Source organism: Hippopotamus amphibius, chromosome 1, assembly GCF_030028045.1.
Source record: "Hippopotamus amphibius kiboko isolate mHipAmp2 chromosome 1, mHipAmp2.hap2, whole genome shotgun sequence".
Taxonomy (NCBI): domain Eukaryota; kingdom Metazoa; phylum Chordata; class Mammalia; order Artiodactyla; family Hippopotamidae; genus Hippopotamus; species Hippopotamus amphibius.
Genome location: NC_080186.1, coordinates 232,292,719 through 232,310,745, shown reverse-complemented (window position 1 = coordinate 232,310,745; position 18,027 = coordinate 232,292,719). Strand labels below are relative to the sequence as shown.

Here is an 18,027-nt window from a genome sequence, read left to right as displayed (position 1 = left end):
TACCCGTGCTCTTACTCGTATCCTCTGTCTTCCTTTAAAGCTGATGCCTAGCACCGTCTTCCTGACTACAGCACGGGCTCAGGCTGACAATCAGGCTGATTCTTCCTTAGCCACACTGCTTGGGTGATGACTCTTGCTTCTCCTGGTAGCTTCGGGGCTTTCCTAGGTCAACACCACTTTCTAGGCCTAACAGCTTTCTCCTTGACATAGCAAATGAAATGGAATAAGGGGGGAAAAAAAAAGATTATGAATCTACAAGAGAACAGTTGGAGTTCTCTTATTTAGCACAAACAGGATCGGGTAATTGGTTGATTAGTTAAATCTCGGTGGGAGCAGAAGTACTGAGCACCCTAGAGAGCAGCCTTCTAGCTACTAGAAGGTAGGAGATAGTATCCTGTACAGAGGGAGGGGTTAACGTCAGGTAAGATGGTGAGTCGGTTAAGTGGAGATCAGTTGCTAAAGCCTCTACTCTAATCCTCAGTTTCTTTATAACCAGCAAGATTTACCTTCTAGCCTAAAAAAAGAAGAGAAAAGAAAGAACAACATATGTTCAACCATCAATTTAACCTTGTGATATTCCCTGGAGCCACACATCCAGGGAAGTGGCTTCTTCAGAGGCTCTGTTCCACTCACCCACAACCCAGAGTACCTTCTGAGAATTACCAGTAACCTTGGCTGAGGCTTTTTCCAAATGCAGAAGTCGTTAGCACAAACAATTTAAATTCAAATCTCAAAGCAGATAGAATGTGAATAATAAAAGTCATATTCTACTAGAAACTTGACAATAGCATTATATGACTGGACCAATTCACAGTGGAAATTGCAACTCGGTACGTTATTCGTTCATCTGTTTGAAATCTTGGAAGAGACCCTGCACAGCACAGTCAGGAGGCTTTGAGAGGCTAAAGCCCTTTCTGTTGTTGTTTCAATGGTGCCAGCCACAGCATGTTTAAACACTGCTGTTGCTAGCCGGGTGCCAATGTGGTTTCACTAGCAAGTGTGGGCAAGGATATTTTTTAGAAATTGAAAATGATTGCTGCCAAACTGTGAAACCAACTGCTAAATCTATCTACTCTTTTTAAAAATCCTCTATTCATGTTTAGTGAATCTGTGCAAACATCCTTCTTGTCACAAACATACTTAACTCAAGGGCCTTCCTAAGAAACCCCTGGTGAGGAACTTAAACTACAATCAAAGCATAAGTGATCTCTCAGCTCCCCTCCCCTCATTCACCTCCAGCCCTGGCAAATCAACAAGACAGATTCTCAGGAGCACATCCAGAGGAATCAGAGTTGCTGAGAGAAGACCTAGGTAAAGGTGGACTTCCTGGGAACAACTGTCAACTGTTTGAAGGGCACTTATCATTTAAGATGTTTGCTTTGGGGAGTTTGTTTTTTCACAAAAAGGAAAAGAAGAAAGGGAGTGAATTTAGACATGCAGAAAGCCAAATCCACCAGTATTATAAATCCTAAAAAGTATACATAAATCATGTGCATGGATGTGTGACTTTCTTCTTCCACTCCCAGCCCATAATTGGATTACTGATTTCTGGAAAGCTAGGACATGGTCATCACACTCAGCTTTCATAAAGGCTTTGCGTAATGTCCTATACAGGGCAGCTGCTCACTAAGCACAGTGGATAAGGGCAGGGGCTCTAGGGAAGGCTGCCTGGGGTTCAAATCTCAAGCCTTGGGCTGTGACCTTGGGCACATGACATAATTTCACTGACATTCCTCAAGTGAATGTGAAGCACTTAGAGGAGATGACTGGGGCATAATAAATGCTCAGTAAATATTCATGATTATTAACTAACTACAGCTTACTACACTTTATGTGTGAGTGACTTTATGCCCCACGGATTCTTAAAAGAAGATTCTAGAATGGAAATAGTTTCCAATGAGTAAAATAGAGACAATATTTTTTTCAAACTCAGGGACATGGCATCAGAGTGTGGATAATCTAGAGTCACAAAAACTATGGCACCCCCAAATAACAGATAGATATGGTATACCTCCTACAAACTAACCACCAGAGGGGAAGCCCTGTGGATCTGCAGGTGTCTTTGTGGCCCTGCAGGTGTCTTTGTGGCCAAATAGAAAATACCTAGGCATAGAAGTCAAGAAATCTAAATTGTAGTCTAAAATCTGTCCTTAACTAGTGGTGTGACTTTGGTATAATCATTTTACCTCTCTAGACTTCAATGCTTTCATGTACTAGGGTGAGTCAAAAATCATCCACACTCTGGCTGTAGAATTTATTTTAATCAACTTTTAGGAAAGACAAATACATCATTTTCGACATAATCTCATTGCTTTTCAATATACTTTGTCCATCTGTCAACAAGCTTTCATATTCCCTCATTAAAAAATGTCTTAAGCTGAGCTGCAAGCCATGAATGCACCGCTGTCTTCACTTCATCATCTGAAGTGAATCTTCATCCTCATAGGGCTGCTTTCAGGGGACCAAACAGGTGAAAGTCTGATGGAGCAAGACCAGGACTACAGGAGGGATGCTTTAACACCTCAAAATGAAGTTTTTGCAGAGTGTCAACAGTGGGCAGAACTGTGCCTATGTGCATTGTCATGCAAGATCATAACGCCCTTGGATAGCAGTCCTCTGCATTTAACCGGAAGTTTAGGCTTCAGCTCTTCAATAAGCATCTCACTATAACAAGCACTGTTGATTGCTGAGCCTTTTTCCTGATAATGTTCCAGTACTGGCCCTTGAGAATCCCAGAAAACTGTAAGCATCAATTTTCCAGCTGGTGGTTGACTTTTGAACTCTTTCTTGGTCAGCAATTGAGGATGTTTCCATTCCATACTCTGCCGTTTACTCTCAGGCTTGTAGTGACGAATCCATGTCTTGTCACCAGTAATGATTCTCTTTAAGAAACTTTCACCTTCCTTAGAGTATCGGTTCAAATTTTGTTTGCAGATTTCCAAACGCTTCTGTTTCTGCCCTTCCGTGAGTTGTTTCAGTACCCATCTTGCACAAACTTTTCAAAACCTAAGTCTGTTGTGGATTACTTCGTTTTGAGGTGTTAAAGCATCCTCCCCATATTCCTGATCTTGCTCCATTGGATTTTCCCCTGTTTGGTCCCCTGAAAGCAGCCCTTATGAGGACGAAGATTCACTTCTGATGAAGAAGTGAAAACAACAGTGCATTCATGGCTCACAGCTCAGCCTAAAACATTTTTTAATGAGGGAAAACAAAAGCTTGTTGACAGATGGACAAAGTATACTGATAAGCAATGAGATTATGTCAAAAAGTGATGTATTTGTCTTTTCTTAAAGTTAATTAAAATAAATTCTACAGCCAGAGTGTGGATAATTTTTGACTCACCCTCGTATATAATGAGAAAAAAATTGATCTAGTAGTGTTATTCAGTAGAACATTCTGCTATGATGGAAATGTTCTGTATCTGCACTGTCAGGTATGGTAGCCACATGTGGCTATTGAGCACTTAGAGTGTTGTAAGTGCAACTGAGGACCTGCATTGTTTTTTTAATAGATTTATTTATTTATTTATTTTATTGGCTGTGTTGGGTCTTTTTTGCTGTGCATGGGCTTTCTTTTTTTTTTTAGTTGCAGTGAGTGGGGGCTACTCTTCATTGTGGTACGCGGGCTCCTCATTGCCGTGGTTTCTCTTGTTGCAGAGCACAGGCTCTAGGCACATGGGCTTCAGCAGTTGCAGCACATGGGCTCAGTAGTTGTGGCTCACAGGCTCTAAAGCACAGGCTCAATAGTTGTGGCACACTGGCTTAGTTGCTCCACGGCATGTGGGATCTTCCTGGAGCAGGGATTGAACCCGTTTTCCCCTGCATTGGCAGGCAGATTCTTAACCACTGCACCACCTAGGAAGCCCCAGGACCTGCATTTTTAATTTTAATTTTATTTATTGATAATTAATGTAGATTTAAATTTACATAGCCCCATATGGCTAGTGATATTGGACAGCACAGATAGAGTATTTTCTAAGACCTTTTCTGGCGCTACCATTCTGTGATTCATAGAGCTTCTCTAAGTAAAAAATGTGGAAAACAAGTGTTATTATAGACCAGAGTTTATTTACTTGGAATGTGACTAAAAGCAAATACATGCAAAAACAAAAAACAAAAAACATTAAGAAGTACATAGATCTTGAGAAACTAGAAGTGGCCCTGCCTGGAGGGAGAGGAGTACTCTAATGACCCCCAATGATATTTTCCAAGTCTTTGATTGTACCAGGTTTGAAATAGCTCACCTTCTGAAAAATAATAGCCAATAACAATTGACATTTATTGAGTGCTATGGATTAACTCATTTAATTCACAAGCCTGTGATACAGATATATTATTATAGCTGATTTATAGATGAAGAAAGTGAGACACAGAAATGCTAAATAATTTATCCCACGCTATCCATATACAAAATGAATGGATGAGCCAGGATATGAACTTAGACAACTAGCTCCAAAGTCTATCTTTCTAAAAAAGAAAACAAACTTCTTAATGAAGAATAACACACATACAGAACAGTGCTCAAATCAAAAGTCTATGCCTGGGCTTCCTAGGTGGCACAGTAGTTAAGAATCCACCTGCCAATGCAGGGGACACAGGTTCAATCCCTGCTCCAGGAAGATCCCACATGCTGCAGAGCAACTAAGGCCATGTGCCACAACTATTGAGCCTGCGCTTTAGAGCCCGTGAGCCACAACTACTGAGCCCATGTGGCACAACTACAGAAGCCCACGCGCCTAGAGCCTGTGCTCCGCAACAAGAGAAGCCACGGCAATGAGGAGCCCGCACACCACAACGAAGAGTAACCCCAGCTCGCCACAACTAGAGAAAGCCTGTGTGCAGCAACGAAGACCCAACACAGCCAATAAATAAATTAATTTTAAAAGTCTATGCTTGATGAATTTTCACAAAGCAAACACACCCAGATCATTGCCAGAAAATTACCATTATTATGGCCCCATCCAGTCACTGCTCACTCCACCCCAACTGAAGTCTAACACCATAGATTAGCAGAGCTTGTACTTTAACCACTATGGTGTTTATCCTAAAGACAGTATTGGAAGATCATATCCTTGTAACCAAGAGAAACAAACACACACATACAGCAAGAGCTTTTCATGATCTCAAATCCATCAGCAATAAAAATGGGCAGTTCATAGACAGAGTTACTCATTCACTCAATACCTATTTATTGAGCACCTACCATATGGCAACCACAGTGCTAAGCACTGGGTATTCAACATTGATCAAAACAGACAGGGTTCCTGCCTCATGCAACATTTACTCTTTGATCCAGCTCATTAACCAATAAATAGGTGGTTCAGAATGGAGGAGGCTTACTCAGTGGTCTTAGTGGTGGCCAACAGGCTCAGTGTCAGTGCCAAGGGTACTGCTAGCACCCCAGAGAAGAGTTGCCCTGACTCTGGTCCCTACAATTTTAGCAGAATGCCCTTCGAGCCTCTTGGAATTTTGGAAAGGTGACAATTGGAGCTCATTACATGACTTCCCACTAAAAATAACTTTATAAACAATTTCTAAATACTGTCTTTATAAGCAAGAGCTTAAGAAAAGCCCGCAGGCTTAATGTAACCAGAGAGATTACAACATGAGATGGGAGATGTGGGAATATTGTGTGGACAGGAAGAAAAAAAAAAAAAGAGGCCACCAGGGAACTCCACCCCAGCTGATGAGGAATAATTGCTCTCTACTGACAAGCAACTGAGCAACTCTTGCTACTATTTTCCAAAGCAAGAATGAGGCTGATGCAAGACAGTAAACAGTTCAGGGGTATTTCCAACAAACATATTCTAAACCAAAATAACAACAACAACAAAAATAGCTTCTACGTGCTACTAAGAGTTGAGCTGCTGGGGAGGGTGGGGGGGAGTCACGGGAGGGAGGGGATATGGGGATATGTGTATAAATACAGCTGATTCACTTTGGTGTACCTCATAAGCTGGTACAAGAGTGTAAAGCAATTATATTCCAATAAAGAGCTTAAAAAAAAAAGTAAATGAATAAATTAAAAGGAAAAAAAAAAAGAGTTGAGCTGCTTCCATCACCATGACCCAGGCATGTCTTAACTGTGCCTGGGGAGACTTCAGCAACTGTTCTCTTCTGGCTCAGGGAGAATGTACATACAAGTCAAGTCTTAAATGCACTCGTCTTGCTTTTTCCTAAGTCAGCTTGATCTCCCCCTTGAAATGCATATGCTAACATGACCCTCGGGAATTGTGCAAACCCACCAACACACCACGAGGTCAGTTGTTTAGACATTGTTGGGTTTTCTTAATGCTGAGAAAATAGCATGGGAGCCCTGCAGGAACGGTGCCATCACTGTGTTTTTCTTATCCAAGCTCGGTTCTCACACTAGCTGGAGCTCTTGCATCTACTGTACAATGAAAACATACTGTGGGAACAACTGAAATTGCATCTCAGGGGAGGGGAAGGGGTGTATTATCTCCTGTTACCCAACTCCATGCTATCCAACCAGTCTCACCCACCCTTGTGTCAAATCACATAGCTAATGGAGCATGACTGGCCCTGGGGGCCCCAGTCTATTTATTGTCAACAGTGAATGCAAGTAAGCAGTGAACAGGACTTCCAACCACAGAAAGTTGATTGGGGCTGGGCAGAGGGCTTGCAGAGAATCCCAAGTCCAGAGAGGGCAGCTGGTGTGCAGTGAACTGAAAGGTTCTTTCCTATAAATGAGCAATAGGCAGACTCCCAGGAGCTTTGCAGTGCCCACAAGGCACAGTCAGGCTTAAGCAAGGAATTCTACATGGCTCAGGAAGTTCTAACCTGAGGAAAAGTCTGAACACGATAAAAGCCACCTTTCTGAAAAGAAACGGTTTAGACATCTAAATCCATGACTCCCAATCTTTCCGGGCATTGACCAGTGGGACCTAGCAGTATTCCCACTAAGATCTCATGCCTTTGACAAACCATAACGTGAAAACCGATGTTTAATTTTAGACTATATGAAGCACGCGCAAGGCTGTTTTGTAGAAAGCAAAGATGTATGCAATGATCTGCTCCCCGGATCCCTTGCACTACTGGCCAAGAATTTCCCAGAGCCAGAAAATGATCATTTCTGCCTCTGTGGCTGAGGGATGGGACTGCAAGGCATGTCCTCTTGGTTTTCTCTTCCTATGGCCAAGATCTCTCTGCCTTGCACCCTGCTCTTTTCCTCAAGAGGTTGGAGTCTAGACACTTCCATTCGTCCATTCATTTATTCATCTATCCACTCAGCAAGTATTTACTGAGCACCTACTATGTGTCAGGCACTGCTCTAGGTGCTAAGGATACAGCAACACAAAAGGCAGACAGTCACTCCCTTCACGGAGCCTACATTCTAATGAAACAGAAAGATGAAAGGCAAATAAGTTAATAAATGCATCACTTAATATCAGGTAGTGATAAGCATCATACAGAAAAATAAAGCAAGCTAAAGGGATGGAGATGTATTGCAGTTAGGGCAGTCAGAGCAAGTCCAACTCAGGAAATGGCATTTAAGCCAAGACATAATAATATGTGCAAGCCACATGGACACCAAGGAGAAAACTAGCCCAGGAAATAACAGAAATAGAAAGCACAAAGCTAGAAGGTGGGAACATGCTTGGCATGAAGGAGGAACAGCAAGGGGACCAGTGTGGTTGGAATACAAGAAGCAAAGGGGTAAAAATAAAAGATTGTATCAGAGAGGAAGGCAAGGGCCTTCTCATGTAAGGAGTTTGCATTCTAAGGGGAGGGGAAGCTGTTTGAACATGGTTGAGATATGGTCTTTACTGTTAAACTTAGTGACTCTCAGTGGCCCCACTCAATCACAGAGTAGGACTGAGCACCAAAGTTCTAGCTAGAGAATAGACAGTCAGTGGGAAGTAGGAGAAGGCACAAAGGCTATAGCAATTCCAATGGATCAAAGCTCAGATGTGACAGCAAGACCAGGAGGAATCTTTGATGTAATTTCCTATCCTCTGTCCCTTCCCTTTGGAAGGGTACCACTGCTACCACTGGGATATGGAGAGAGGTTGGGTTCATCATATCTGTGCCCCGACTGGCTACAGCTCCCTCTGTGTCATGCACACGTGGCCTGTGCCCACCTCCCTGCTTCCATAGCCTGCTATTCCCATATGCACCCAAGGCACCTGTCACGTGACTTAGGCATCTTCCTCGTCTGCATTATGCTTCTATGCCTGGAATGTGCTTGTTATTCTGCTACAAGTGATAGTCTCTGCTTTGTGTGCCTGAGGGAATGCCCACTCATCCTTTAAGAGTCAGCTTAAATCGTATCTCCTCTGTGAAGGATAGACTGTGTTTCTGTTAACATGGATCCCACTGTACTGGAATATAAACAGGTGACTGTGGCTAAGAATAAATAATCCAGACTTGGGGGGAAAGGGACCAGTTTCAAAAGATGTTGCTCTTTCTTGTTGGAGTAGGGGAGGTAGCACATCCCTGTGGTGGAAAAGGTAGGTCATTCTGAAGGAAATAGATGCTCCTGTGTCATTCATCAAGGAGGAGGTAATTTCTAGGGTAAGAAGCAGCAAACCAGAGGGGAAAGGGATTTCTTAGGGACTGGGAAACTGGGCTAGCCACTCAAGCATAGAGAGGTCTAAACTGGTTCCGCTAGACAGGACCAGGCTGACACTGGCCACGGGGGTTAGGCAGGGAGCTGACCCAGGAAGAAAATGTGCATCTGAGTCTGTGTACCAGTTCTGGGTATCAGTTCCTTACTTAGAGTGAAACTGGTGGAAGAAACAACGTTTCTGTTCTTCAGAGATGAGGACTGCAAGGAGGGCTGCTCTATCAATGAGCAAGGCACAGAGAAAGCAGCAGTGGATGGCTGGCTATTTCAGGGTTGTTTGTTTGGCAAAAGCAACAACAAAGCACAAGAAAGTGGCCTATTTCTTCTATGTATCTCCCAATCCAACATCCTTGGATTTCTTATATGAAGGAAAACGAAGTTCTAGATTCATTAGAAAGACATGAGAGCATTCTGTACTATCTAACCCTTTTGATACAAACAAATGCTCTAGAGATTCAGGGGGAAGGAATGCTGGGGAAGGCTGGACTTCCTACTCTGAGGGACAAATGGAGGTTTAAGGTTGTTCAACGTTAGACCACTAATGTAACATCAACAGCACCCAACACCTACAAGGCTGGTCTCACACATTATTTAAGTTTTGATTTCTTTGCCTCATTCCTCAAGAACAGAAAGGCAGGTCATCTACCTTTATCCTCCTGCAATAATCAAGGTGCTTGGCACATAGCAGATGTTCAACAGATGTAAAATGAACAAATAGATGAATGGATGAATGAAGAAGGGGAATTGAGATGGCGGGCATTCGTGCAGGTAGGGGGAGTGGAGAAGGAGAAAGCCAGGCAGAATTGGCCACATGGGAAGGCATGTTCAGACCAAACAGTTGTGTGCTTTCCAATACTCTCCACTCTATAAAGGCAGATGCTTCACCTGTAAAATCATACGACAACTTTGATGTTCCAAGGTAGGTCTTTCTACATCATTAATAGAGGAAATGCTTGCCAGCATGTCCTACCGCTATAGAAACACAATAGACAGTCACCCACTAAAGAATGTGGGATTCCACTGAATGAGTATGTTAAATAAAGGAGCTACCTGCATTATAGACAGTCTTCACTCAGCAATCATAGCCTAACATATGGTAATCCATTGTCTCTCATGACCAAGTTGAGATTAAAACCTAAGAAGCTGCTTGTGTAAGATCAAAGTTGCTGAAGTTCCAGAAAGGCAACTAAATTCTGAACTTGCCATTGACTCCATTCAGCAGCTGAAAAGATCATAATTACTATTTTGATAACTGGTGGAAGCACCAGATTTTTATTTAAGAGACGTGCATTTGAGTCCTGACTCTGCCATCAGTTGACTGTATGACACTGGCCAAGTCATTTAACCACTCAGAAATTCAGTATTCTCATCTGTAAAAGGGAGATAATAATAAAGTTAGTGTTACTATAAATGTTAAACAAAATGATGTATGTGAAATAACTTTGTGAAGCACTGAACATGACATGAAAATAAGTCATTTTATCATATATTTCTGTTATTAGAATTATAATGGGATAAACCATTATATTTACATACAATTTGTTTACTTCATTATTATTGCTGAAAAATGTAGCCAAGGAGAAACACTGAACTTTATGCAGGTACGTATATTCTAATCAATATATATGACAGTTCTTGAGGTGTTTTCTTTAATGTCACTAATGAGTTATGGCCAATGAATAGGTCCCTGGTGGAAACATGAAGCCTGTAAGAGTAGAATATTTTTATAATTTATTGTCTTTCACATTCTGTTTTCCACATCCACCTCAAAATGTTGGTTCCTTATGGCCATCTAGACTTTGTAAAATATGGCCAGAAGGAAAGACCCTTCCAGGCATAACAAGGTCAGAAACTATAAATATATTTAAGATGGATAGAGTTGATGACATAAAAATTCTAAATGTCAACAAAGCAAGAAACCAAGCAACTAAATTAAAACAGTTGAAAGACAGATTAAAAACTGGAGTAAAATGTAGCATACGGAAAAAAAGTGCTAAATTCCTGCATTTATAAAAATTTTAATTAAAAGTTATAACAATATAATGGAGAAAATGGTCAAATGGCACATAAAGATAATTCATAAGAGAAGAAACACAAACAACCAATAAGAAACAATGCCTAATTTGCCTAGTAATTAAAGGAGTGCAAACTAAAACAAGATGCTATTTTTCACTTATCAGATGGGCAAAGGTTTAAAAGAATGTTAATACTCATTGCTGGTGAGGGTGTAGGAAGTGGATACTCTCATTAACTGTTGGTGGGAATTAATTTTGGTACAACCTTTCTGGAAGGCAATTTGGCAGGACCTATAAAAATCTAAAATATGCAAACTCTTTGACCTAGCTCTTCTACATCTAGAAATTTATTCTAAGGAAATCATGAGACAAACACAAAAGATGTCTGTACAAAGTTATCACTCACAGAGTTGTTTATTACAGAAAATTGGAAGCAGCTTAAATATCCAGGGGATTATTTTTAATATATAATGGAACATACTTATGGCAGAACATTAAAAACAATGATGTTGACCTAGTCATTGACATAAAAAGATACCCATAATTAAGAGATGAAACACATCACAAAACAGTAAAAACTATCAATGGGGTTACTGCAACTGGGTGGAATTAGGGGTGATAGTCTCTATAATTTTCTCAATTGTTCCATTCATGTTTTTATTATATTAATCATATAATAACTGCTTTTAGATTAAAAGAGAGAAAATCTGTTTCCAAAATAGTTTTTTTTTTAAAAAGCAATATAGCTCTTCTCACAATAATTGCTGTTCTACATCACAATATTTTAAGTGTGACTTCCTTTTTCTTAGTAGGTCCCCAACTGAGACATATTTGAGACAACACAATACTCTCTCTGGGAGAACTTAATGTGTTTTCATCCTCACAATCTGATATGCCAACATAAAAGCTAAAATAATGAGTTATCTTCCTTCCCCAATCCCTTCTCTAGGAATTTTTGCTTGCCTTCCTACTTTTCTACTACTAAGACAAATCACAGCTCCAAATCAAAGAATCCAACTATATGGAATATGCTTTTCACACAAGGCTGTTGGTCCCTTCTCTGGCTTTTGTCTGCCTGTGTCCGAGGTGACCACAGGTCCAGGTTTGGACTTACTTTACTCAAAAACAGCAGTGTAATCAAACTTAAAAAAGTAGTCAGGCATTTCCCTGGTGGTGCAGTGGTTAAGAATCTGCCTGCCAATGCAGGGTACATGGGTTCAATCCCTGGTCTGGGAAGATCCCACATGCTGCAGAGCAACTAAGCCCATGTGCCGCAACTACTGAGCCTGTGCTCTAGAGCCTGAGAGCCACCACTACTGAGCCCATGTTCTGCAACTACTGAAGCCCGTGCACCTAGAGCCCATGCTCCACAACAAGAGAAGTCACTGCAATGAGAAGCCTGCGCACCACAATGAAGAGTAGCTCCCACTCTCTGCAACTACAGAAAGCCCGTGCACAGCAACGAAGACCCAACGCAGCCAATAAATAAAAATTAATTAATTTCTTAAAAAGTTTTACAGACAAGAAAAGCTAAAAAAGTTCAATATCATCAAAGTTTTACAGACAAGAAAAGCTAAAAAAGTTCAACACCAGCTTTACAAGAAATGTTAAAGAAACTTCTCTAAGTGAAAAAGAAAAGGCCACAACTAGAAAAGTGAAAATTACAAAAGGAAACAGCTCATTGGTAAAGTTGAGTATACAGGAAGGGTAATAAATCAACCACATTCAAAGCTAGTAGGAAGATTAAAAGACAAAGTAGTAAAATCACCTATATCTTCAATAAGTCAGTAAGGGATACACAAAACAAAAAGATGTAAAATATGGTGTAAAAAGCAGTAATCTTGGGAGGAAGGGAGTAAAAGTTCAGGGTTGTTAAAGTGTGTTTAAAATTAAGAGACCAGCAATTTAAAATAGTCACACATATATAGGGATTGCTATTCATAAATGTCAGGGTAACCATAAACCAAAAGTCTTTAAGAGATGCACGAACAAAAAAAGAGAAAGGAATTCAGACATAACACTAAAGATCGCCATTAAATCACAATGGACAAGAACAAAAGAGGCAGAAAGGAGCAAAAGAGAATTACAAAAGCAATTAGCAAAATGTCAATAAGTATACACCTGTTAATAATTTCTTTAAATGTAAATGAACTAAATTCTCCAATCAAAAGAAAAAGAGTGAATGGATACAAAAACAAGACCCATATAGCACTGCCTATAAGAGACTCACTTCAGACCTAAAGACACACACAGACAGAAAGTGAGGGGATGGGAAAAGATATTTCATGTAAATAGAATTCAAAAGAAAGGCAGGGTAGCAATACTTTATATCAGATAAAATAGACTTTAAGACAAAAACTGTAACAGGAGACAAATAAGAATACTGCATCAGGATAAAGGGATCAATCCAAGATGAAGATGTAGCCCTTGTGAATACATATGCACCAAACACAGAAGCACCTAAATACATAAAGCAAGTATTAACAGACATAAAGGGAGAAACTGAAATTAACACAATAATAGTAGGAGACATTAACACCCCACTTACATCAGCAGACAGATCATCAAGACAGAAAATTAATTAGGAAACACTGGCCTTAAATGACACATTAGACTGAATAAACTTAATATATATTTTTAGAACATTCCATCCAAAAGCAGCAGAATACACATTCTTTTGAAGGGCACATGGAATATTCTCCAGGATAGATCATATGCTAGGCAAGCAAACAACTCTCAGTAAATTTAAGAAAACAGAAAATAAAATCAAGCCTTTTTTTCTGACCACAACTCTATGAGACTAGAAATCAAAAGGAAAAAAAGTGCGAAAAACACACTAAATCCAATGGGTCACTGAAGACATTTTTTTTTTAAACCTGGAGACATGAAAATGAAAACAAAACAATCCAAAATCTATAGCATGTAGCAAAAGCAGTTCTAAGAGGGAAGCTCATAGCAGTATAAGCCTACCTCAAGGAACAAGGAAAATCTCAAACAAACAACCTAAACTTACACCAAAAGGAACTACAAAAGGACAAATGAAAAAATCCCAAAGTTAGTAGAAGAAAAGAAATCATAAAGATTAGAGCAGAAATAAATGAAACAGAGACCAAAAAAAAACCCAAAAAAACCAAAACAACAACAGCAACAAAACCATAGAAAGCATCAATAAAACTAAAATCTGGTCCTGTAAAAAGTTTTTGAAAAATTAATAAGCTTTTAGCCAGACTCATTAAGAAAAAGAGAGGGCCCAAATCATTAAAATCAGAAATGAAGACGGAGAAGTTACAGCCAACACCACAGAAATGCAAAGAATCATAAGATATTACTGTGAACAACTATACGGCAATAAAATGGACAACCTAGAAGAAATGGACAAATACTTAGAAATGTACCATCTCCCAAGACTGAACCAGGAAGAAACAGAAAATATAAACAAACAGACCAGTTACCAGCAATGAAGTTGCATCAGTAATTTAAAAACTCTCAACAAACAAAAGTCCAGGACCAAATGGTTTCACAGGTAAATTCTACCAAGCATTTGGAGAAGAGTTAACACCTATCTTTCTCAAACTATTTCAAAAAATTGCAGAAGTAAGAATGCTTCCCAATTCATGCTACAAGGCCAACATCACCCTGATGTCAAAACCAGACAAAGATACCAGGAAAGAGAAAATTATGGGCCTATAACACTGATGAACATAGATATAAAAATTCTCAACAAAATAGTAGCAAACCAAATTTAAAAATGCATTAAAAGGATCATACACCATAATCAAGTGGGATTTATTCCAGTGATGCAGGGATGGTTCAATATTCGCAAATCAGTCAATGTCATATATCACACTAACAAATTGAGGAATAAAAAATCTTATGATTATCCCATAGTCACAGAAAAAGCTTTTGACAAAATTCAACATCCATTTATAATGAAAACTCTCCAGAGAGTGGGTACAGAGGGAACATAATAAAGGCCATATATGATAAGCCCACAGCTAACATCACACTCCGTGGTGAAAAGCTGAAAGCATCTCCTCTAAATCAGGAACAGGATAAGGATGCCCACTCTCACCACTTTTATTCAACACAGTATTGGAAGTCTTAGTCACAACAATCAGACAAGAAAAAGAAATAAAAGGAATCTAAATTGGAAAGGAAAAAGTAAAACTGTCACTGTTTGCATATGACATGATACTATACATAAAATCCTCAAGATACCACCAAAGAACAACTAGAGTTCATCAATGAATTAGGTAAGGCTGCAGAATACAAAATTAATATAAAGAAATATGTTGCATTTCTATACACTAACAGTGAACTATCAGAAAGAGAAATTAAGAAAATAATCCCATTTACCATGGCATGAAAAAGAATAAAATACCCAGGAATAAATCTAAGGAGGTAAACAAACAAAAAACAAACAAAAAATACCCTATACTCAGAAAGCTATAAGATACTGATGAAAGAAATTGAAGATGACACAAACAATTGGAAAGATACATTATGTTCACGGATTGGAAGAATTAATATTGTTAAAATGACCATACTACCCAAGGAAATCTACAGATTCAATGAAATCCCTACAAATATAAATGACATTTTTCACAGAACAAGAGCAAATAACTCTTTAAAAATTTGTATGGAAACATAAAAGACCCTGTATAGTCAAAGTGATCTTGAGAAAGAAGAATAGAATGGGAGGAATCATACTCCATAATTTAACACTGTACTACTAAGCTACAGTAACCAAAACAGGTATGGTCATTGGCACAAAACAGACATACAGATCAATGGAAGAGAATAGAGAGCCCAGAAATAAACCCATGCACTTGTGGTCAATTAATTTATGGCAAAAAAGGCAAAAATATATAATGGGGGAAAGACAGTCTCTTCAGTAGTGGTGCTAGGAAAACTGGACAGCTACACGTAAAAGAATAAAATGAGAACATTTTCTAACATCATATACAAAAATAAATTCAAAATGGATAAAAGATCTAAAAGTGAGACCTGAAACCAAAAACTTGTAGAGGAAAACATAGGCGGAACACTCTTTGACATATATTGTAATAATATTTTTTGGGATCTCTCTCCTAAAGCAAAGGAAACAAAAGCAAAAATAAACAAATAAGATCTAATTAAACTTAAAAGTTTTGCAAAGCAAAGGAAACCACTGGCAAAACAAAAAGACATCCTGGGCTTCCCTGGTGGCACAGTGGTTAAGAAACCGCCTGCCTATGCAGGGGACACGGGTTCAAGCCCTGCTCTGGGAAGATCCCACATGCCACGGAGCAACTAAGCCCGTGTGCCACAACTACTGACCCTGCGCTCTAGAGCCCGCAAGCCACAACTATTGAGCCCATGTGCCACAACTACTGTAGCCCACGCAGCTAGAGCCCATGATCCGCAACAAGAGAAGCCACCATAATGAGAAGCCCACACAATGCAATGAAGAGCAGCCCTCGCTCTCTGCAACTAGAGAAAGCCCACGTGCAGCAATGAAGACCCAATGCAGCAAATTAATTAGTTAATTAATTAATAAAAGACATCCTACTGAATTGGAGAAAATATTTGAAAATTATATGACTGATAAGGGGTTAATGTCCAAAATATATTAACAGCTCATACAACTCAACACCTAAAAAACAAACAACCCAATTAAAAAATGGGCAGAAGACCTGAAGAGAAATTTTTCCAGAAAAGACATACTGATGGTCAACAGGTACACAAAAAGATGATTAGTGATACTGAGCATCAGGGAAATACAAATCAAAACTACAATGAGATATCACCTCACATCCGTCAGGATGACCACCATCAAAAAGTTCACAAATAACAAATATGGGTGAGGATGTGGAGAAAATGGAATTCTTGTACACTGTTGGTGGGAATGTAAATTTGTGCAGTCACTATGAAAAACAGTATGGAGGTTCCTGGGTTTTTTTACTGTTTTTTTTTTTTTTTTTTAATAAACAGATCTTTATTGTCTACAAATATATACAAAAATCTCTCCCCCCAAAGATGCTATTCTCTCATTTCCCCATCTTCTTCTTTTCCTTCAACACCTCTGATATAAAGGACATTATTACACCTTATTAAAACTTCACCCAGATGTCCAGACAATGCTCCATCTAAGTATTCTTCTGTGTTTTCAAGCTGCATGTAGCCATCTACAGACACCAAGTTGCCTTTGTACTCCATTCCCCACTTAAGCTTCACCATTACCGGCTTTCCTGTGAATCCACTGAGGAAAGGTTCGGGATTGAGAGGCAAACTAACTAAAAATAGAACTACCATATGATCCAGCAATTCCACTCCTGGGTATATATTTGAAGAAAACAAAAGCACTAATTGGAAAAGATACGTGCACCCCAATGTTCATAGCAGTATTATTTATGATAGCCAAGATCTGGAAGCAACCTAAGTACCCATCAACAGGTGGATGGATAAAGACGATGTGGTAAACACACACACACACACACATAGTGGAATACTACTTGACCATAAAATAAAATGAAATTTTGCCATTTGCAACAACTGGAGGGTACTATGCTTAGTGAAATTAGTCAGCCACTTATATTTCTCACTTATAATGTGGAACCTAAAAAATGAAACAATCAAATTAATATAACAAAATAGAAGCAGATTCACAGATACAGAGAACAAACTAGTGGTTACCAACGGGGAGAGGGAAAGGAGGAGAAGAAAGATACGGGTAGAAAATTAACAGGTACAAACTACTCTGTATCAAATAAATAAGCTACAAGGATATATTTTACAGTGCAGGGCATATAGTCAATAGTTTAGAATTAATACAACTTTAGAATTCTATGACTTTCAAGAATAGTTTTGCCAAACTAGCGGGACTTCCCTGGCCGTCCAGAGGTTAAGATCCCTGCTTTCAATGCAGGGGACATGGATTCAATCCCTGGTCATAGAACTAAGATCCCACATGCCATGCCAAGCGGCCAAAAAAAAAAAAAAAAACAGGCAAACGTAGTCATCCGTAGAGATGAAAATAAAAATAAATGTTACCCTGGGCTGGGAAGGTTGTGTGGGAACTTTATGGGGTGCTAAAAATGTTTTAGATCTTGATCTAGGGATGGCCACATGGGTATATAAATATGTAGAAAGTATTTGAGATGTACATTTAAAATGCCTGCAATTTATAATATGGAAATTATATCTCAATACATGCTGAAAAAATTAAAATAATACTGAAAATGTTTTTCAATAATGAAAATAATTTTTCTAATTAGTCAGAATCTCCCAGTCTACCCCCATAGACCCCCCAAAAAACTTCAACATTGTACCATGTTCTGTTTGGATAAGTATATCCTCCCACCTTTCCTTCAAAATTCACTTACTCAACTGTTATTTGTGGAGCATTCACTATATCCTCCAAAGAGCAGAACTGTATTTGTGGAGC

At 39.2% G+C, this 18,027-nt stretch overlaps 1 protein-coding gene across 1 annotated transcript; it reads right to left on the bottom strand.

Annotated features, from left to right (window-relative positions):
- Positions 1 to 16,545: 16,545 nt before the first annotated feature.
- LOC130844336 (small nuclear ribonucleoprotein F-like) lies at positions 16,546 to 16,895 on the bottom strand. The gene has a single exon (XM_057720634.1). The coding sequence runs from the start codon at positions 16,893 to 16,895 to the stop codon at positions 16,623 to 16,625; it is 273 nt and encodes a 90-aa protein (XP_057576617.1). The 3' UTR covers positions 16,546 to 16,622.
- Positions 16,896 to 18,027: the final 1,132 nt, after the last annotated feature.